Source organism: Halichoerus grypus, chromosome 10 (genome assembly GCF_964656455.1).
Source record: "Halichoerus grypus chromosome 10, mHalGry1.hap1.1, whole genome shotgun sequence".
NCBI classification, from domain to species: Eukaryota; Metazoa; Chordata; class Mammalia; order Carnivora; family Phocidae; genus Halichoerus; species Halichoerus grypus.
Genome location: NC_135721.1, coordinates 21,912,015 through 21,935,093, shown reverse-complemented (window position 1 = coordinate 21,935,093; position 23,079 = coordinate 21,912,015). Strand labels below are relative to the sequence as shown.

At 38.2% G+C, this 23,079-nt stretch overlaps 1 protein-coding gene across 2 annotated transcripts in view; it reads right to left on the bottom strand.

Moving 5' to 3' along the window:
• BABAM2 (BRISC and BRCA1 A complex member 2) overlaps positions 1-23,079 on the bottom strand; it is a 392,539-nt gene that overhangs the window by 334,823 nt on the left and 34,637 nt on the right. For both annotated transcript variants that reach the window (XM_036090220.2, XM_078056121.1), the window contains exon 3: positions 18,252-18,328. In XM_036090220.2, the coding sequence (XP_035946113.1) occupies positions 18,252-18,328 (77 nt within the window). The remainder of the gene's footprint in view (positions 1-18,251; positions 18,329-23,079) is intronic.

Sequence of the window (23,079 nt, the reverse complement as noted above, 5' to 3'; positions counted from 1 at the left end):
CTATAATCCACGAAGTATAGGTTTGATCCATCATGGTTACCCTGTCGTGAAAGTAGTGCTCTGTTATCCAGTAATAGCACTTCAGTGAGGTTCTAGAGCAGCTCTCCTCAGTACGACATTAATTAAAAGATTTCAACAACAAATCAGATAGTCCACTACATGGTTAAAACCTTCTAAAACATGCAGGAGTACGCAGAGACGTGGAGCATGTAATCCTTCACAGAAAAAAACTGACTTGCATGTGGCTGGTGGCCAGACCCCTGGATGCTCCAGAAAACAATTCTTTTATATAAGCCATTCCACCATTCAATGAACAACACTTGCTGAGTCCTCAATGTGGATAAAAGCCCTCCGAAGCTCCATAACTAGAACTAGAGATTTGTTCCCCTCCCTTCTCAAGAAAGCTGCTACTTAAAATCAAACTCCCTACTCTCAAAGGTAGGATCCCTTCCATTTCCCCAAACCGCAGGCAGCTTGGTTATCTGAAACGCTAAAGAGTCATGCTGAGGTTCAGAACTCATAAACACAGAGCCACAGTGGTCTGAGGCACTCCTCTGAAAGAACTGCTTTTCCTTCTTCTGAAGGGCTCAAAGTGCTTCACACTGATGGTGTAGACTATGCACAAAGCTCTCTTGAGGAAGGCAGGCCATAATAAAATGCCATGCCTTTATCTTTCCTCACAAGAGTATTTGCTAAAGGCAAGGAACTGAAGGCCAATAATCTATACCGTCTTCAATTTTCTCTACAAGGCAGCCAGGTCCTCTCCAGACCTTCTTGCTGCCTCTTGGTAGGTGACCTCAACCCCAGCTCCATACAAAATAAATATAAATATATTCAAAGATACGTTCGTATATATACAATTGGTAATAACAGACCATCAGTGTGCATTCCCCACCCTTTTTCCTTAAAATTTACCCATTGTCTTTCTAATTCTTTGGTCTTTTCCTCCTCCTTGTGGAGCCTGAACCTCTGTATGTCTGCTCCTAGACCCATCCCTTCCACCCTCCTACAGGTTCCTCTTCTGTTCCTGTTCTCCAGTGACTATGTTCTTTTTTTTTTTTTTTTAAGATTTTTATTTATTTGACAGAGAGAGCACAAGCAGAGGGAGAGAGAGGGAGAAGCAGGCTCCCTGCTGAGCAAGGAGCCCGATGTGGGACTCGATCCCAGGATCCTAGGATCATGACCCGGGCCGAAGGCAGCTGCTTAACCAACTGAGCCACCTAGGCGTCCCTCCAGTGACTATGTTCTAATTACTAATGCTACCTAACAAACTACCCCCAAACTGAGAGGTTTAAAACAACAACCATTTTATTATATTCCCAGATTCCGTGGGTTAGAAATACAGGCAGAGTACAGATGGGTGATTCTTTTGCCCCTCGTAGCACCGACTGAGATCACTAAGTGCTATTCAGCCGGTGGACAGGGTTCAATACTGCTCCACTCACGTGTCCGGTAGCTGGGTAACTCAAAGCCCAAAACTGCCAACTGCATGCCTCCAAGTGGCCTCTTCATGTGACGCAGCTACCTGGCAGCATGGCAACCTCACAGTAGTCAGACACACTCTTTTTTTTTTTTTTAAGATTTTATTTATTTATTTGAGAGAGTGAGAGAGAGAAAGAGAGAGAGAGCAAGCATGAGCGGGGGAGGGGTAATGGGAGAGGGAGAAGCAGGCTCCCCACTGAGCAGGGAGCACGACACAGGGCTTGATCCCAGGACCAGGATCGGGACCTGAGCCCAAGGCAGATGCTTAACTGATTGAGTCACCCAGGTGCCTCAGTCAGACATATTCTTACGCAGAGCTCGGGGCTCCCAGCACAAACAAGTATTCCTGCTGAGAAGTCAGAAGCTATACAGCCTCAGAAGTCACGTGACATGACCTGCATCACACGCCACTGGTCAAAAGGGTCACAAGCCCACCCAGAATCAAGGGGAGGAAAACTATACTCCAATCCCTGAAGGAGGAGTGGCAGGGTCCCACTCAGTACAGAAGAGCATGTGGGACAGGAGATTTGGTTGTGGCCACCTCTGGACAATCCACCACAGTCTCCTACTTCACTGAACACTTCATCTAAAATCATGCTCTGTCTAATCCTTTCTTAAAATGTCCACTCGCCGTGCTGCCCGTAGTAGGCTGAGATAAAGAAACATGAGAAGGTAATTACAGGCAAGGGTAAAAGAATTAGCAAAACTGAGGGAGCAGAAAATCATGTGCCCCAGGAATGATGAGCAGACGACACTGATAGGAACAAGATGTTCAGAAGGGAGAACAGCAGACAGAGTTGAAAACAAAGGTTAGGGACAGACTGTCAAAAAATAATCTGGTTCAGGAGAAGAGAGAACGCTGGAAGGGTTATGATAGTGCCAAACAATGAAGGTGCTTCAGAATCTGGACTGGGGAGGTAGGTGCTCCACGACTGGACAGCTGGGGTGGAGAAGTAAAAGTGTTCTGACGTTTGTGGATTCTTTCCTTTCCTTTCTATAGGAGATGGCCAACTCTGTGAAAGCAGGTAAAAAAATCTGATGTTTGAGTACAATTGCCTGGAACTTGTCTTACCCAAGTACGGTGAAATTACAGGAAAGAAAAACACGAGGATAAGAACAATAAAAATAAATAAATAACCAGAGAAGAAACAATTGCTCCACAGAGGCTCTACGTTAAGATGACCAAATTCTCTGATTTCGACATTTAAGTAGCATTCATTCTTCAGTTATGAGACTTCGGGCATACTGTCAAGCAACACATTTTATGTCTAACTAATCATTTCATGATCTGCTTCCTGGATCCATCTCAAAGACAGAATCAAAAGCCCTGCTACTCTCAGGATAGATTCAACTTTATTCTTTTCTTCCCAAGTTAGTACTATATTCATCATTCTATAATAAGACATTCATGTATTAAGAGTTGTTCTTTACAAAGTAAAATTGGTTAGGCCTATTCCAGCCCAACTGTTGGTAAACTACATTTCTGAGTCTTTTTCTGGGTTCTTTCTAAATAGGCGTATCAACCTGGTTGATGTATATAAGCTTTCATATTTCTCTTTCCCTTTCTTCAATAAGGAAACTATGGTGCTCTTTCTCAGATCTTTAGATACCCCCTCGTCCCACTGAAAGGTCACAAAAATTAGTTTCCTTCCAATTAAGACTTTCCACACAAGACAATCTTTTAAGTGCCCTGATTTCACTCATTTAATAAACAAACATTTCCTGATCAACTACTTCATGGGTCATACAGACCTTAGAGATCAAAGGGGTTCCCACCCCTAGAGTTTAACAACATATTATCTCAGGAACTACAGATTTGATTTGATACAAATAATCTGGATATCAAATTCTCCCATGTCTTAATCCAAATGTCTTCCTTCGTGCCATCGTCGGTGCACTAGCAGGATTTGGGCTGCTTCTCTGATGATACCACCTCATGTCCGCAGATCTGACATCAAATCCATCTTCATGGCATTCACTTTTTTTCTGTAAAGCAGCACAATTTAACTTTCCTTGCCCTCCATTCATCTTAAGAACCAGAACACAAAGGAAACCAACACTAATGATGTTGTTGAACCCCACAAAAGGTGGAGTTTCTACAAAGATGAGAAAAGAATCAGAAGCAGAAATGATCTGCGCCACGAGAGACTGTTAAGGGTACCATGTAAAATAACTCATGCATGAGTTTGCATTCTCTTTACAAACGGGTTCTTCTCCCAGTTGAACTGGGCTAAAGGCAATTCTTGTACTACATAAATAAAATCAAATTGCCAGGACCCCTGGGTGGCTCAGTCGGTTAAGCATCTGCCTTCAGCTCAGGTCGTGATCCCAGGGTCCTGGAATCCAACCCCACATCGGGCTCCCTGCTCAGCGGGGAGCCTGCCTCTGCCTCTCCCTCTGCCTGCCACTTCCCTGCTTATGCTCTCACTCTCTGACAAATAAAGAAAACCTTTTTTTAAAAAATCGCCAAATTGTGACTGCTGAGTCATTCGAAGGAAGGAAAATCACTCACTCTCTAAACTCTACAACACAGTTCACCCTCTGGCATGGTAACTTGAAAAAACTAAACTGACACTTTTATCTTAATATTAAATAGTAAAGAAATGTGACTTAAATATCTCTGTGTTCCATACAGTTTGAAAATCCAATGCAAATACTCAAGCCATACCCAAAGTGAAGTCTTAATGGCTGCTGCTGACCGGGAGAGAAAAATCCCACTGTTGAGGGAAAGAAACAGAGAAGAAATAACTAAGCAATAACGTGGCCTAAGTAGCTAGAACTACCATTGAAAATCAAAACCTGAAACAAAATGAAACGAAATGAAACAAAACAAAACAAAACACCCTGCTGTGCCTCTGAGGACTTCAGTAGGACTTCATGTGCAGTAGGGGGGGAAACTCGCACTAACACACATATCTATGTTATGTTCTGGAAAACCAGGCAAGATTTGCAAATGATGTCAAAGGTCACTCAAGTTTTTGCCCTAGACCAACAAAATGGAATGGGTAATTTCAAACTGTACCGGGCACTTTCAGAATTTGCCAAAGTTTGAAGATTTTTGTTCTTTCAAAGGAAGAAAGCAGCGACGAATAACAATAGTGTACTTCCTGGCCTTAGGAAGTGGGAGACAGGACTCTCCAGCTACATTTCCTAGAGAAACATGCCGGCTGCCTTCTGTAAACTGAGATCAAATTGCCAAGAATTTACAGGACAGCAGTTATGATAGATGACCTAAAATACTGATCTGCTGCAAAGAGGATGTAGTGCAAAACCACACAGGAAGTGACAGGAAATCAGCCCTTGGGCTGGCACTTACACATTCGAGAAGGCTAGGAATCCTGGACCTCTGACAGCCAAATTTCATCATCTTCCTTTGTAGGAAAAGTTATCCTTCAGAGACAACAGTCAGAAAAATCTTGTACAAAGCTTTCAGCTGCCATTCCTATTTAATAACACTGCCCCCTGCCTGAACCAGAGGTTTAACATGGCTAAGTGTCCAGCTGAGGTCCTCCAGCACGACTTGACCAAAAATCACATGTTTGCTGGCACACCCCTTCATTCCCTCAGCCATGAGCCCACTGGATGCCATAAATGATTCACAGCCTGTGATGATGGTAAGGAAAAAAACCAATATTTGGAGTTCACCAAATAATGAGTCATCCTCCTAGAAGAAAAAAAACCCTTACAACTGGCAGCGCTACGGGATGAAATTTTAATAACCATTTTTAACATCAGTATTAATGCCATAAAAGTTGGCAAAAAGAAAACAATTTAGAAACATGTGATATTTGGTTTGCTTATGCCTTATAAAAGTCCAGTTCATGCTCCAAGAAAAAGAATGAGTAGGATATCTACTACCTATTCCTAGACTTGCCTTCTGGACTCACTGCTGCCAAGTTACTCATTCTCCCACACAACACTTTCCATATTAATTTTGACCCTTAAGAATCAAAAAGAAGTCCTGCCTTCTTTGCACCCAAATGCCAAAACGGAATCTTTTAGTATTTCACCTTTATAAAGGGAATGTTTGAAAACAGGCCTCTCTGGCTGTGACATCCGTGAGTTCCTGAGGCCTCCAAGGGCCGGAGGAAGCATTCCCAGCCCCTCACAGCACTGCTGTACTCCTACGGTGCAATCTGGCAATGGCCAGGGACCAAGTCTTTAAAGCTGTTTTATGGTATTTAACATATGGTCATAAATTGCTCAGTGCTCTAAAGAGGGGCTAAATTTGCCACCCCTATTGATGAGAAATGTTCTTATTTATTTAAATTTAGTGGCAAATTGGCACTTGTCCAGATGGAGAGGTTTAGGCATAAGTACAAAAGAAGAACTAACTGGAGATGAGTTGTATGTAACTTTCCTATGCACTGAATGCAACCACATCAACTTAGGCTCACAGCACCACTATCCAACACATGGCATGACAGTACTATGCAGATTCTAATTTCTAAGGCCCCAGGAAGGGGGGGGGGGAGGGACATAAATTTTATTCAGACTGCATAAGAATTTTTTTTTTAAACAATTCTCTCTCTCTTGCTCAAGCTAACTCTATTTCCTCCCCTTAGTCCTTCATTCTCCCCTCACAAATGAGATGTATCTGGTCTTCATCTGCAATCCCAAATCTACAAAACTCCCTGGAATGTCCTAAGCCTTCTAGCCACCACCTTCGTCTTTTGCCATATTTTTGGTTAAGTTGTTTGTGTTTTTTTAATGGCTCTAATTCCCCATCACTAAAGACATGATCTTACTAAAACATTTTGTTCCCTTCCTTTTACAACCTAACCCTGTAGCCAAAGGCAGAAGAAAAACAAGGATTTTTGTTTTGTTTTGTTTTGTTTTGGTGGGGTTGTTACCAATGGTATTAATGTGAATGGTATCAAAAGAGAAATGGGAAGGGTCAAGCCACTACTGGCTTTCTCTTTGTATTTTCTCAAATAGGCAGTATAGAACTATAGTCACCATGCTATACATTACATCCCCATGATGTATTTATTTTATAACTGGAAGTTTGTACCTTCTGATACCAAAGGACTACAAGAGAAGTACAGAAATAACAGCATCAGATATAGATACAAACGTCCTTAAAAGAATATGAATGAACCAAATCCAGCAACATAAAAGAAGGATAATACATAATGATCAACTGCGATTAATCCCAGGAATGCAACACAGTTCAATATCTGAAAATCAGTTTACTTATCATATTAATAGAATAAAAGAGATAAACCATGTGGTCATCCTAATAGAAAAAGCACTTAACATATTAACATTCTTTTCATAATAAAAGCTCTCAGCATGTTAAAAGAGATGGCAACTTTCTCAAACTGATAAAGGGAAACTACAGTTGACAATTGTGCTTAGTGATGAAATGCTAAACACCTTCCCATTAAGGCTGGAAATAAGGCAAGGATGTCTGACTTCATCACTTCTACTCAATACTATGCTGGAGAGCCCATTCAGTACAGTAAAGTAAAAATAAATATAAATCCTACAGATTGGAAAGGAAGAAGCAAAACTGTCTTTTTCACAAGCGATATGATTGTTTTTGAAGAAAATACATAAGGAGCCTACCAAAAAAGTTACTAGAACTAATAAGTGAATTTAAGGACACAGAAGCAATACAAGGTTAAGGTACTAAAATCCATGATATTTCAATAGATTAGCGACAAAGACTTAGATAAAATTCAAAGAAACCTATATGTGCTATAAATTAGCCTCAAAAATATAAAATATTTTGAGGTAAATTTAAGAACATTTGTCAAGACCTGTTCATGAAAAACTACAAGACACTGAAAAAAATTAAAGAAGATCTAATAATGGAGAGACTACCATTTTCATCTACTGGAACATTTGATATTAAGATGTGAGTTCTCTACAAACTGATCTTCAGATTCAATGCAATTCCAGCAGGACTTCTACAGACATCTGACAAAATGATTCTAAAATCTCTGTGGATATACTAAGGACCTAGGACAGCCAAAACAGTTTTGAAAAAGAAGTTGTAGGACTCACACTACCTAATTTAAAGACTTACTCTAAAGCTGTAGGAATTGAAGCAGTGCTACAGGCACATGAGGACAGACGATACATCAGTGGAATACAATGTAAAGTCCAGAAACAGACTCACACTTAAGCGGTTAGTTAACATATATGTGGTCAAAATTAACTCAAAATGGATCATAGACCAAAATGTCAAAGGTAAAAATATAAAACTCCTAGGAGAAAATCCTCAAGACCTTCAGATAGGCAAAGATTTCTTAAACAAAAAGCCAAAAGTATAAACTATAAAAGAAAAACTTGTTAAGCTGGACTTCATTACTATTAAAAACTTCTGCTCCTGGAAAGACATCATTAAGAAACTAAAAAGGGAAGCCATAGACTGGAAGAAAATATTGACAAAATAACAAGTAAGTTCTTTCTAGACTCTATAAATTATAGACTACCTATAACTCAACAAAAAGCCCAATAATCCAATCAAAATGTTGAGCAAAAGATGTCAACAGGCGTTTCACAACAAAAGACGGATAGCCAACAGCACATAAAAATGCAAATTAAAACCACAATGAGATACCACTACACACCCACTAGAATGGATATAATTAAAAAATAATAACTATACCCAATTTGGCAAAAATAGAGTAACTAGACATCTCATAAATTACCAGTAGGAACATAAAACAATACAACCACTTTGGAAAACAGGTTAGCAATTACTTATAAACATACACTTAGCTTATGACACAGCAATACCACTCCTAGGAATGTACCCAAGAAAATTAAGACATATCTCCACAGAAGACATGTACAAAAATATGATAGCAGCTTTATTCATAATAGCCAAAACCTGGAAACTCAATTCCTGCAGGAATGGCAGTTTCAAGATCCAGTAAAAACTCATTTTGAGTGAATTAGATGAATGAATACAAAAAACTATGGCACATATATCCATACAATGTCATTCTGGGTGGCAGTAAAAGAAACAAAGTACTGATACAAGGAGTAATATGGACAAACCTCAAACACATCATGCTGAATGAAAGAAACCAGACACCAAAAACTTATATCATATATGATTCCATTTATATGAAGTTCTAAAACAGGGAAAAGTGTTCTATAGTTTGAGAGAGAAGGCTCAGGGATTGCAGGGATGGTGGTGGAGGAGACGGACTGATAGAGGGAATGAAATATTCTATATCTCTGGGGAATGGAAATGTTCTGTATCTTGACGATGGTTGAGTGACTCAGGTGTTTACAACTGACAGAGTGTACTGAACTGTACATTTTAAATGGGTACCTCTTACAATATGTAAATTATACCTGAATTAACATTAATACTTTAAAAAAGGAATATAAATTTTTACCTCAGAGTTACTGTGTGATTAAATGAGATCATGTATATAAATAAGCCTAACTCTGTACAAAATAAATGCTCAATAAGTTATTTTAACAAGCCTAACTCTGTACAAAATAAATGCTCAATAAGTTATTTTAACAATTGTATCTATCAGCTATTTTTTAATAAACTATAATCAGAAGTGTTTCTAACATTCCATGAATTCCAAGAAAATAAAATGTTCTGAAATACCAGGACAAAGGAATCCTCAAAATCTAAGGGAGAGATAATGTCTAATCCACGAAATTAGCACTTCTTACTTGCCTTTCATGAGCATTTTTTAGAACATTCACTACATCAAAGGTGACCTGCCTCCTTAATTAGCCTCTAAAAATACCCTGAATGCTAGATAATAATAATCTTTAAGTAAATGAATCTTCTAAAAAGATAAAAATAAAAGTAAAATGAACTATGCTACCAAGGAAAATTATAATACTTCTCACCATGATGCAAAATACTAAGTCCCTGGACATAGTGTCCAACTTTTTTACTTAACTCAACTGCTACAAGTCAGAGTGAAAATGGTTAACGCATACTCTCCCTGCAGGTGATCTTGGAGACCAGAAGTGCACCAGCCAAGGAGCCTCCAGAGACAGCACATCCATTAGAGCCGGCAGATTTGTGAGTGCAAATGAAGAACCAAATATGCCACAAAAACAGTCAGGCTACTTTATGATTTCCTTGGCCCATCCTACTAGAGCCAAAATGGTATGAACAAAAGCTGAAACTGGAAAGGCAGGGTATTTGAGAAGTACAACGAGCAGATCAGTTGTGTAGGCTTTTGACTTGGATTGTTGTCAGCTGAGCTCCAACGAGGGGGGCCGGGGAGGCAGGAATGGCAGGCTGTGACAGCCCTGAACACCAGGCTGAGGGATTCAGTCACTAAAATACTGAAAGGGAGGAAGACAGGGTTAACGCAGAAAGAGTACGGAGTTAACATTTTCCAAACAGATTATTTATTTTAAACAATGTAAGAAAGAAATCACACTGCCATCCCGACAAGAGTGCCAACAGCTATAGCCACCACAGCCAGCTTTTGGATCTACTGGTTAAAATTCAAAATACAAGATACGGTAACAAACCAGAGTGCAAACTTTTTATAGATAAGATTAAATCAACAGGACCTTACTATCTTTTTCAGCTGGGGCAACATTCGCCACAACACCCCGGGTCCTTTGCGGGCTCCCACCCTGGTGTTCAGTTTCTGTGTCAGGACCCTGAGTTTCTCTACACAGTGCCCCATAAGAAAGATCTTAGAGGACAAAGGCTAGGAAAAGGGAAAAAAAAAAAAAAAAAAAGAGCATCCTGAGTTGACAAATGCAGGTAGCTAAGACAAAGCAATAGGTGGTAGATCTGAAGTGCGAGAAGCCCTGTGTGAATGTGCGTGCACACACAGAGCAGTCAAGCCACCCAAGGAGATGGGATCAAACATGGAGTTTTCAAGATCCAGTAAAACAGAAGTTCTGAAACACTATTTGCAATTTGTCTATAAAAATCTTTGTATATGTTTGACCACTGTTTAATAAAACATCCCACTTAAATAGTAGTTCTAAGGTTGATTTCATTTTATTGTAATCATTCCCCAAAACAAACAAATTTAAATTCAGTGATGTAGTATCAAAGCTTTGGAAATGAACAGCAACTTTACGATGTTCCTCTGAGGACATGGGAGGGAATGTATTATCCAAATCATAATCTTTTTTTTTTTTTTCACTTTTTCTTCTGGAAAAAAAAAAAAAGGCTTTTCTTCTGGGAAAGTCTTTCCACTTCAAAACCTTTGGAGATAATTTTTTGGCATTACTTCTTCACTCTGTTGCAAATGGCTTTGAAATGTTCATCATTCCTCTCAAATGATAAACAACCATACTGCTTCTATTGTTAAAGACAAAAGGAAAAGGTCTATAGTTTCATTTGGAAGCTCTTTAGAAAGAATCCCTGTAACAGTGAATTGATACCTCTCTGGCTACCTGCCCAGTTCATGCTTACCTTGTGCTAAAACTGTCCCCCTATAACCATAACCCAGAACTCTTGACCAAACCCCTGGATCAAGAGTGGACACCCAGTCCAAGCTGCCAATCAGACCCTCTCTCCCAGGAATTTAGACTCAAAGACCAGAGGCTGTCTCTGGTAGCCCTAAACTGAGTCACCACATAGGGGGTTCAGCCATTTCCACTCTATGTGAGGAAAAACAGAGACATCTGGGGGGGAAAGAATAAAGTGAATAAAGTGACAATAGACTATGTTGCAGGAGAAAGAGACAGACAAACAAGGGCACAGATGCTGACTGTCTGCTCTGGTGTCTACCATCCTGCTAGTCCCAGTTCCAGTCCCTCTGAGGCCTGGCTATGCTTCCTGCCCTTGGGCACCATGGAATTCATTTAATTCCTCATGAAGACAAACCAACTCTTTATGTTTCTTTCAATGGGTTTCTTATAACCAAACAGTTCCTGATTAAGAAAAAAACTGTTAGTATGAAAAACACAAATTTTAAACAAAAGATAATTTCAAATTTGAAACCAATGTTAGCAAACAGCTTGATCTACTGGCCACAAACTTGCTCAATATACTTAAAATATTTCAATAATCTCTTCATATAGTTACATAAGTAGTGCCATTAAAAGAACTTGTAAAACTGAGGATACTTCAAAGTTCTGTCACTTCTTCATTAAACCTCATCATTGCCAGATCCAAAGAGTGAACATGGTTAATGCATTCCACCAACATCTATTAAACAAGCCCCTCTAAATGCCAGGCAATCAGCTAGAGATTGGAAATAAAATAGCAAAACAACCTCACTCCCTACCCTATTTATAGGGTCCACAAAAACACACACACAATAATTTCTTCAAGAGTTAAGTGCTATACAGTGACTAGGGTCGCCATATTTACAAATGCATGTTTTTATGAAGTGCACTGCTCTTTTTCTGAGTTTTGCTATAACTGGTAGATTTTCACGCATTTTAGTGGCACCATCCTAGACCTTAATATGTATTTTACTTAAATCAGTCTTGATCACTGAAGATTTACTTTTCCAATCCTGTTCAAGTAAGTACCAATTGTCTCTTCTATAATCGTGACATTCAAGGACTTCTCTTTAATTCAGACATTCTTTGATACCTTGCATGAGAATCTTACACCCAAAATTGGCCACTCTTTCACTGCCCAAGAGTTGCCTCTTCACATTAAAAGAGCTGAAGAAGGGGGGGGGGGGTTGGGAGGATGGGTTAGCCTGGTGATGGGTATTGAGGAGGGCACGTTCTGCATGGAGCACTGGGTGTTATGCACAAACAATGAATCATGGAACACTATATCTAAAACTAATGATGTAATGTATGGGGATTAACATAACAATAAAAAAATTAAAAAAAAAAAAAAGAGCTGAAGAAACAAGAACTCATTCCTAATGTACTGTAATCTTCTGGTCTTTTTCATTTCAATGACTTAATTTTGAATGTGGGTAATTCTGTAGCATCAATTCACGAATTCATGGGAGAAACATGTCCTCTCCCTTGTCTTTCATTCTCTCATTATTAACTGCACAGTGTCCCTTATTCACATAGGAAACATTTACAGAACAACTGTTTGCTAATACATAAAATATGCTGAGATACAAATTTTAATTACATGCTATTTTCATTAATCTACTTTAAGGCAAAGTGAAATGTATAAAGACAAAATTGATACAGACTCCAAATCTACAAAGTACTCTATGTCCTTCCTTTTCTCTGAATTGTTAAGAGCAGGGTTCCAATTGCAAATTCCCTGTATACTTCTAATAGTATACATATATTCTAAATAACTTCTAAAGACGGAATTCCTGTTGGTAAAAGACTGATACAAGTAATAGAATGCCACGTTCTTTATAACACGATACTTCAACCAACAAAAATCTGAACACTAAGCTTCATTAATTGCATTCACTCCATTCCTTCAACAAATATTGAATTGAATATCTTTACTAGGCTAGGGCCTGGAAATATCATTTAACAAACAAAACAGTCTCCATCTCTAACCTCACTGAACTTAAAGTTATGAAATAAAATTACTATAAAGTCAAATACTTTGATTCAGCCTTGGTTAAAATTATAGTTGAAACCACCTACCACAAGTTTTCAATAGGATTTAATGAGAAACTTTAGATAAAGAAGTTGTTTATATAAATGGCTTTGAAACTGTAAAGCCCTGGTTTAGCCATTACCCTGTGTTTAGAAAGATAAAGGTAAAAGTTAGAAAATATTTATCTAGTAGTTACCATAGAATATAATTTAAATCAATACTTATTCAATTTGTTACCATGAAATTAAGTCTCATTGGGTCTGTTTCCTAAATAAGGCAAAGAGCTTTTCTGTTTGCTGTGACAGTTATATTCCAAGGACTATTAAACTATATGACCTTTCTTTTTTTTTAATATTTTATTTATTTATTTGACAGAGAGAGAGATAGCAAGAGCAGGAACACAAGCAGGGGGAGTGGGAGAGGGAGAAGCAGGCTCCCCGCTGAGCAGGGAGCCCGATGCAGGGCTCGATCCCAGGACCCTGGGATCATGACCTGAACCGAAGGCAGACGCTCAACGACTGAGCCACCCAGACGCCCCAAACTATATAACCTTTCAATTACATATGTTTGTTTTAGAAAACTACATGTGTTAAAATATTTGTTACAGAGAATAATAGTTAATTATCTAAAGATTAACATTGTATTGGTTGTAGGAGGTGGAATTCAATCACAAATACTGTGATAATTAACCACTATGACCATACTGATCTTGGATATAATATGTTTGAGGTTATAAAAATTGATGGAGTAAAAACATATGTAAAAACTGTTTGGCTTTCCCAGGTTTTCTAAAAGTAAAATGAAGGAGTTAAAAAAAGAAAAAGAAAAAGGAGTGAGTCTAACATTATTTTAAAAGCAATGCAAGATCTTAGTGTTCTCCAAGAGGAGAAAATGATTCTTTGCAAATTCATGATTTGCCCTGATGATTTATTCTTTTACAATAAACTTGGCTGCTATAGTAAATTATCTGTTTCCATGAACTTCAAACCACGCACAGAACAAACCTATACTAATTATTGAGGTTAATAAAATATCTAAGTATTCTACATTACTACTACCATCAACACATAATGACTCAATAAACTCCTCACAGAAACATTTATTTAAAAACTGGAAACAGATTTAATTTTGAAATAATTTTAAAATAAGTACAGCTGTAAAGAAAGAAACTTGAAATAACTATAACCTAAATATTACACAAGTTAAGGAAAGTAAGATAACCTTATTGCGTAATCACTGACGTGAACAAATTTATGTGGGCAGATTCACAAAACACTAGTCCAGTAAAGATGGTTCTGCTGATCTTCACTTAAATTTTAACTATATCAAAAGGTTTGTGCATTTGTTTTGATTTTCTTCATGTAAATTCTTCCATTTTTATACTGTCAGAGAACAGTGACTTGTGTTTCATAATTCATGTACTTGATTTATTTTTGACAATTCTATCACATTTTCAACAGCTATTAAAAAACAATTTCTATCTGCAAATTTTAAAAGGTTGGTAGTTTGGCTTCCATGGTGAAGCACTACGATACCTCAAAGTATACCACTTTTAGAGTTTAACGCATAATTTTTTTAAAGCAAGGGATTCTAACACTAAACTTAATCATATGACCAATATCCTTCAGAAGGCCTTCCTAAATAATGTCAAGAATTTCAGAAGAAAAAAAAATACTCCTTCTTCGAATTCAATGACCTTTTATAGAAATAGTGTATAATCAATTGTTGTTTCCTTTTATTTGGCGGTTGGCTATTTAAGGCTAGAATGCTAGAATCTTGACTCATCTTAATGTGGAAGAACCTCAACAGTTATTTTTCATTCCATTATTCCAGAGCATTCTGTGGCTTAAATTAAGTCCCTAGTATATAATGATTATATTGAGCAGTAGCTTAATAGGACTTAATTAACTTATACAGTGAATGCATGTCCAAATACCATAATCATCAATGTTATAACAGGTTTCCTGTGAAAATCGTATAGCAATCAGAAGATACAGAATATTAGTAAATGCTTTCTAACACAAACTCAAACAGCGAGTAAGATCTTTGTGAAGTTACATTATTTCTGGCTCAAGACTGTGGACTAACCACACACATTTATTTCTTCTCCCTTGTAAGACCCATCCTTCCATTAAATGATAATGAAACAGAAAATAAGAATCCAAAACAACATTAAGTGAAGAGGAAGGGAAGAGAGTAGCAATCAGTAGAATAGCATTTTCAACAAATTCCTAGAAGGCAGAATACAGATAGGGGAGTAGGAACTGATGAGACAGGGCAGAGAAAGCTCTGGCTGCAATAAGTGAGCAAGAGGCTACTGATGAGGGGGAAGCCATGTGTCCTGGCAAACCCATAAAAACTGTTGTCGTCCAGTGTATGGAAAGGGAAGAATGAAAAATGGGGCTAAGAATGGGAAAATTAACAAAAGGTTCCATGGGGAATAGTCTATGATACCTACCCCCCAAAAATGGCATGGTGGCCAGATGTGCATGCCCCTCCAAAAAATGTAGGGGATTTTCTAAAGGAATAGAATGATTTCAGGGAGTACCAGAACAGCTGAACTCCCTAATATGACACATAAAGGTTCCTCATACTATAACCCATACACTCAATAAGCTCAGTTCACCCATACAGAAGTCTTATCAATGTTTTATTGTCTGTCATAAATATAAGTAAACAACCAAAACCCATCTTTTTTTTTTTTTTTTAAGATTTTATTTATTTGAGAGAGAGCGAGCCAGAGAGAGAACACAAGCAGGGGGAGTGGCAGGCTCCCCACTGAGCAGGGAGCCCACGATTGGGCTCGATCCAGAGTCCTGGGATCATGATCTGAGCTGAAAGCAGATGCTTAACCGACTGAGCCACCCAGGCACCCCAACCCATCTTTTATTTAAGGAAAGACTACAGAATAACAGAGAAGGAAAAAGATGATAAACAAAAATACAATCCCTGGAGAAAATTAAAATAATTAAGAAAACGTCTTAAAAAAAATCTATATTCTTTGAAAGCTTTCAAGACACTGTTTTCATAAAATAAGAACAAGATGCTGTGAAAGAGGAACAGAGAGCAAGAGCAAGAAAGTGCTCTTGGAAACTAAGATACCTAATTATGACTATGGTAAATAAAAATCATCAGACGCACCCCAGGAAAGGTAGAAGAGTGGAGGAAGGAATAGAATCTAAGCAAGGTATCTGACTGTGTTCCAGCAATTATGCTTTAACCTACAAAACACAGAATTTTCAATACACAGACTCTACAAAACAAGGTCGAATCCAAAAGAATAAAACAGGCAAACCCCGCAGTGATAACAATACAGGAGTAGGCCCACATATCACTCATTCAAGCAATTTATAAACAAAGCACAGAAGATAACTCTAGCTGTAGAACAGACAGTAAGTTACAAATTTTGACACTGCAAAAGGAAAATAATACAAAAGTTGGGAGGTGAAAGAAGAGGAATGGAGGGCAGTGCGGGATCTAGTATCTTCGTCTCACAAAGTGGGGAGCCCAAAGACACTCTCTCTGGTTCATGGGAAACTAAATAAAAATATACTAACCCAGAGATTGTCCTTATATAACAACAGCGCTGTGTGCCGGGCACTTACTAAGAACGTTCTAGGGGGTTGTTCATTTAACTGTACCATACGATGCTCAAAATGATCCTTAAAAAAAGAAAGGAAAAATGTTAAAGCTACAAGGTAACCAACACAGGAACCAACTGTGGTGATAATAACTACATTAAAGGGGAGGAAAGAGAAAGATAAAGAGCGTGGTGAAAATAGGCTGATGCCTCATGTATCAGAGCAGGAAGTCAAAAGATAACAATATCTAAAATTGGTAAGTCAAGAAACAGAGGCATAAACATTTAGACATACAGCGATCATCCCCAGAAGAACTACATACTGAAACAACCAAGAACAACAAAATTTAAGTGGTTCCCTTGGGAAACAGGACTAGACTTGGGAAGATACGTAACGGAAGACTACTGCTTTCATGTGTAAAAAATTTCTGAACTTTTTACATCTTTAACCATGTGGATGATTTACTTTGATCATTTCTTTTAAATTCAGTTAATAATTTTTTCAAAAACAGTCACAATCTAGAATGTCCTACTACCTCAGGCAGGTGAAATTCTTATGTATTTTAATGGTTTCCAGAGAATGATCTAATAATGCCAGGTTCGCAAGTTAGCACGTCCTACATTTTTCACTTAATGCTGCATTTGTGATTCTACGGAAGACTAAGATGTGGCCCCTGGTGGCCTGTAATTGTAAAATACATAGTCCACAGTCTGAAAGGCACTATTTACTCATCTGTCCCCTCTTTAACATTTATGTTCTTTATTCCTCTTTTTAAGAATGGAGAGACTTCAAGACCCTGTTGACCACAAGAATAGGTTCAAGAGAGAAACTTCCTGGTGAGATCAATACTGACCAAAGCCGCCGTTACTACCACACTGGGCTAGAGCGTCAGCACTGGTTGTAACAGCAGAGAAGGGCTGATACACCTAGGCAAGCGGTGTAGACGGTGGACTGAATCCAACGGTAGGTACTGCCTGCTCTTCATCAAGGTCACAAACCAGTGGTCCCTTCCAGTCACACCCCACACACATTTGGTTGGACCTGCACTACGTTGGCCCACACTATGTTTTTAATTTTTGAAAAAGTAGTCAGCATCCAAAACTGATGTGGACTTCCACCTGTTCTCAGTAAATCAACAGAGGCAGCCCCTCAAGGAGGGCAGGTGTGCCCCCATTTGCCACACCTAGCCTGCTCGCCCCATTTCTGTTACCAGTCCAGCTGTAGTAGCCATTTGCATTTCTGACCCTTGCTATAAAATAGGAAACCCGTTGACATTCCTAAACTACGCCAAGAGTCTCTGGGGTAGGACTCTTATGCTCAGGTGGCAATCGTACATCGGCGACACAACAGTTCTTAGCAGCAACGGCTCCAGAGGGGGGTTAACGGGAGTGGTGCACAGCAGTCATTCCTACCTAAATGTTGTTTCTAAATAGCCAGGTATTTGAAAGCAGTGGACTCTCTCTACTGGGGTATTACATATGATCGGCCAATGGAGGAAAAAAAATACACGAATTACCCCCAGGCCTAAAAATTAAGAATTTCAGTGTATGCCTATTTGACCACAGCTTATCCCCTGCCAAGTGCCTTACTTTGAGTACAACTAGAAATGAAAGACAAACTTTTAAAAAAGTGGTAAATCCTAGTGATTAACACCTAACAGCCGGAAATAAAAACGGAAGCACAAAGTCTGATAACTAGCACTGTAATCTACACTTTCAATAAAATAGTCATTTACTTACATTTTAATGTCTCTCCAGCATATGGTATGTGCAGTTTAAATCGGTCACAGTTGGGTCCAGGAGTCAATGATGTGCAGCTTTAAAGAAAGAGAAGAAAAGATTTTTTTTTTAAAAGCCCACGTATTTATGACATTTAATAAAGTAAATAAAAAGTGATCCTTATAGATAAAAGATTAAAACACTGGCTTATAAAGAAAATAAAAGCCCTTGATGGTTATGGAGGCCAAGACAATAAGACTTGCCCTAAAACAAATAATCCATTTATCTCACAATAAAACTTATCTGCTTTCTAAGGACAAACACCAACAAAGCTTCAACTACTTCTCTCCAATAAGTGTATCTTGGCTTCTAATGTAGATGTACCGTCCAAAACAGGTCTATAGTCTTTGATGTCAAAAATTATAAAAGGAGAGTAGTTTTATGGACAGATTTTAAATACAGGCCCTTAACTTTCACTCATACTAAAAAGAGTCCACTTTTTACCTCCAAAGGTAAGGTGCTTCCTCTGGATTTGGCACCCCATGACTTCCATCTACAGCAGAGCACAGTACACTGCCCTCAGTTTCAGATAAAATCCAAATGTAAAAGGAGGGTGAATTAGTCACTCAGGTCTGGGTTTGGTTTTTTTCAATCTATTACTTCACAAAGTTATACAATGTTCTTTGTTCTTTACACAGATATAGTTTAAAAGATCTCTTTCATGATCTCACAAGTCATAACTTCAATTGCATAACAGCAGTATTGGCTTCATAAATTAATATAATATTAATATGAAGTCAATAGAGGAATTTATAAGTCTTCATTTCGTTTTAAAAAACGAGGTTTTGCAATTATAAAGTAAAGCAAAAAATGCTAAATTTCTTTCATAATTCCAGTACTGACTATGAGGCATCTCTGAAAAGGGTATTTTAAGGAATGGAAGCATTGTTAGAATAAATGTACCACTTCCCTAGATGGCCACTTTGAAGGCAATAGTCATTTGAAAATAAATTTAAGAAATGTTGACTCCAAGGGATGCCTGGATGGAAGTGTCTGACTCTTGATTTTGGCTCAGGTCTTGATCTCTGGGTCGTGGGTGGGCTCCGTGTGGGGCTCCGTGCTCAGTGCAGAGTCCGCCTGCGATTCTCCCTTTCCCTCTCCCTCTGCCCCTCTCCCCACTCATGCACCTGCACACACATGTGCGCACTCTGTCTCTCAGGAAAAAAACGGGGACTCTAAAAAAACTAACTGAGATCTCATATTAGTTTTACCATTACTTTACCCAAAACTATCTGAACATGAAAAAGAAAAGAACCAGATGGAAAGTTTAACTCAGATGTATGTAACATAAATCACTAGGTTGATTATTCCTCTTATCTTTAGGGGACAATAAAAAACACCAGTTTACAAACTAAACAACAAAGTTGCACTAGTAATTGTAGAGTAACCTATTTCAATTTCTTATAGGTTTTATGAACACATTCTCCTTTACTGTTCAATATAAAAAATTCTTTGGGGCACATTTTATTAAAGGTACTAAAATATTTCCCTTATAGTATAATCTTTCCTAGCCCATAGCATGGCAGTTATTTGAAAACAATTATGGAAAATACATAAATTAAAGCATTACAAAATATAAAGTATGATCTAATGACAGAAATGACCTACAAGAAACACTAAGAATTTTTTCTCATATATATTCAAAGAACAATGTTTTAAAAAAAATTTTTTAATAAAAAACAAACACCATTCACAATCAAGCATCTCCTTTGGGCGTGAAGATCAAATTATCTCCCTATCTTACACAGCTTAGCAACTGAAGTTATTAATAGAACAGGAAATCCTCAGGATTAATCTGATTCTAGTTTGTTTGAATAACTTGTTCTTTTTCAATGTGAAATCAGTTGTGACATTCACTGTTGGGCTATATTTTGTATTCTTTACTTTATGCTTTGAGGACTAAAAGGTGCTTTATGCTCTGCCCCTTCACCTTCCTCCCGTCCTCCCAACCTCCCATGACAGCTGGTTCCAGCCACCCTAGGGTGTTAAAAAGTACATTTCTTCATCTGAGTGATTCACTCACTGATTTTTTTTTCACTTAGGTGAAAAGATTTACTGAGCATTGTTGTATGTGTTAGGAATACAACATGGACAAGACAAACAAGATTTACCCTTCCAAGGAACTTAAATTCTGACAAGGGAAAAAGAAGCGATAAACAAGAGACAAAGGTATAAAGATGGTTCAAGACTGTTAAATGTTGTGAAGAAAATAAAACAGTGTTGCAGTGAACAGGAGCTACAGGGCACTGGAAGACTGGGGAAGACCTCCCTGGGAGGAGGAGAAATCCGAAACCTGCGTAACTATCACCAAGGGGCCTACCAGGGCAAGTGCTGGGCCAGAGCACTCCAGGCAAAGGAAACAGCTGGTGCAAAGGCGTGAAGGCAGGAACAAGTCTGATATATCTGGGGGAAGAAATCTTGATATGTCTGGGCGATGCAGCTAGAGCAGAGTGAACGAGGGAGAGAACAGCAAAAGATCAGGACGAGGGCGAAGCCAAGGGACAGATCTCAAAAGGGCCTTGCAGTTGGTGGCAATTAATTCAGATTTTATTCCAAGCGCAAAGGAGGGTTTTAAGAAGAGTAATATTATCTGATTCTATGCTTTTTAAGAGATCAACCATATTTACTGTATGGAAAAAGAGACTATAAAGATGTCCAACAGAAACCAAGAGGAGTGAGTTTCAGGAAAGAAAGATGATGGATACTTGGACTCAGGGAGCAGCAGTACCAATGGAGAGATGTGGATTTACTCACTGGGGACGACTAGGAGGGGAACAAGTTTAGGAAAAAGAGCAATCAAGAGTATACAGTGTGAGACAACAGCCAAATCATATATGGAAACAGAGCCAGGGCAATGGGTGGGCCAGCCAATCCATAAGGGCCATGAAAACATCACGGAAAAGACAGAAGAAAAATCTGCCAAAACTCACCTTAGAGCGAGCGCTGTATATTGTTGAAAAGACCACTTACTTGGTGTGGGGACAAGGGCAGGGGTCATACTCCCCAAAGAGCATTCCCAAGTTAAAATGGCTAATCTCCAGTTAACTGCAGGTTTCTGTTTTGCTAAGAGGAATATACAAATTTGGGGCCAAGAACTTAACAGTTCAAGGCAACAGGGGAAAGACGAAGCTGCCATTAGCAGGTCTCTCTCTCCTAAACAGCACTCAGCTTCTCTCATGAAATGTTACACAAATATTTAAAATATCTATTATGAAAAAATAAATAAATAAATAAATAATAAACAAATAAACACATAAAATAAAATATCTATTATGTTCTATCTTCCATATTACCCAAGATAAACAGCTTTATGGGAAACAAGCCAATGTCATGTTAACTAAAGGTTCTTTTAAGATTAAACTAAAAATGTTTCCCCTTCTTTAAAATTACCTCTGTCTAAAATTGGTTTTGGTCAGGGGCGCCTGGGTGGCTCAGTCGTTAAGCGTCTGCCTTCGGCTCAGGTCATGATCCCAGGGTCCTGGGACCGAGCCCCGAATCGGGCTCCCTGCTCAGCGGGAAGCCTGCTTCTCCCTCTCCCACTCCCTCTGCTTGTGTTCCCTCTCTCGCTGTCTCTCTCTGTCAAATAAATAAATAAAATCTTCAAAAAATAAAATAAAATTGGTTTTGGTCATGTATTTAATTTACTGTGAAATTTCAAACCGCATTCAAGGACGGCATTGGTTTTTCTGCTACTCAAAAAAGGGCACGAGTTAAAAAAGATCAAAGAACACATATGAATAGAATGATTTCCACTTATGGAAAAGACAGATCTGTGTGTATGTCTATGCATATAAACAGATTTCAGAAGGAGAGTCACCAAAATATGGCAGGATTTGGGGTAATTTTTACAACTTCCTTTGATTACCTTTCTGCATTATTTTGATTTTTATGATGAACATGGACTACTTTATAATTATATAAATATTTTAAAGTTAAGTAGATCCTTTTTATATTTGACTAGATGGCTTGATTTATCATTTATCTTTTTCCTCTAAAGAGCTTCACTCTTTTTTGAGAAGGAAAAACTGCAAGGGTAATCTACTAATGAATTCCTCAAGTAAAATATATACGGAAGTCTTTATATTGTGACATTACAAAACTTCACACGGCTAATATTTATTTCCCTCACGGTTCCATTGGGTCAGAGTTTGGGAATGGCCTGACTGAGCAGTTCTGATGTAAGGTCTCCCAGGATATTGCAATCAGACATCATTAACAGATAACTAATATAGTGGAGTTCATTCATCTAGAAAATCATTTCCTTATATAAGTATGAAAAAGCTACTAAAATAACAAGCAGCTGGCTTCATTAAAATTATATTTGTATAATGGCAACTTGTCCTAACACAGGTCTAAGATTTAAAAACCAATATTCCAAATTGAGTATCTCTGAATAAGAAGATAATTTTAAATGGTTTAAAAATTGCTGACAATCTAAATGTAACCTCAAATTTGTCCCTCAACTAAATTTCCCGAGTGCTTACCACTTGTCAGGGACTGTGCTAGGTACACAGAATACGGCAGGGATGAACAAAAAAAAAAATATCTTGGTATTATATTGGAAAAAAAAGTTTTTGCATGAAGAACTATGCTCTAAAAATATATCTTTTACTGGGAATGCACCATTTTAAAGTTTAACACATGGGAGAACAAAGGGAGTTAAACTACCACATTCTGCAGATGATGCAAGTGGGAATTATCAAGTGAGAATTTCTGATAACATCAGAACAGGTAGTTTACTGTGGTGCTTTATTACAGAAAATAGAGCCAGCTAACCACAGATACAGTA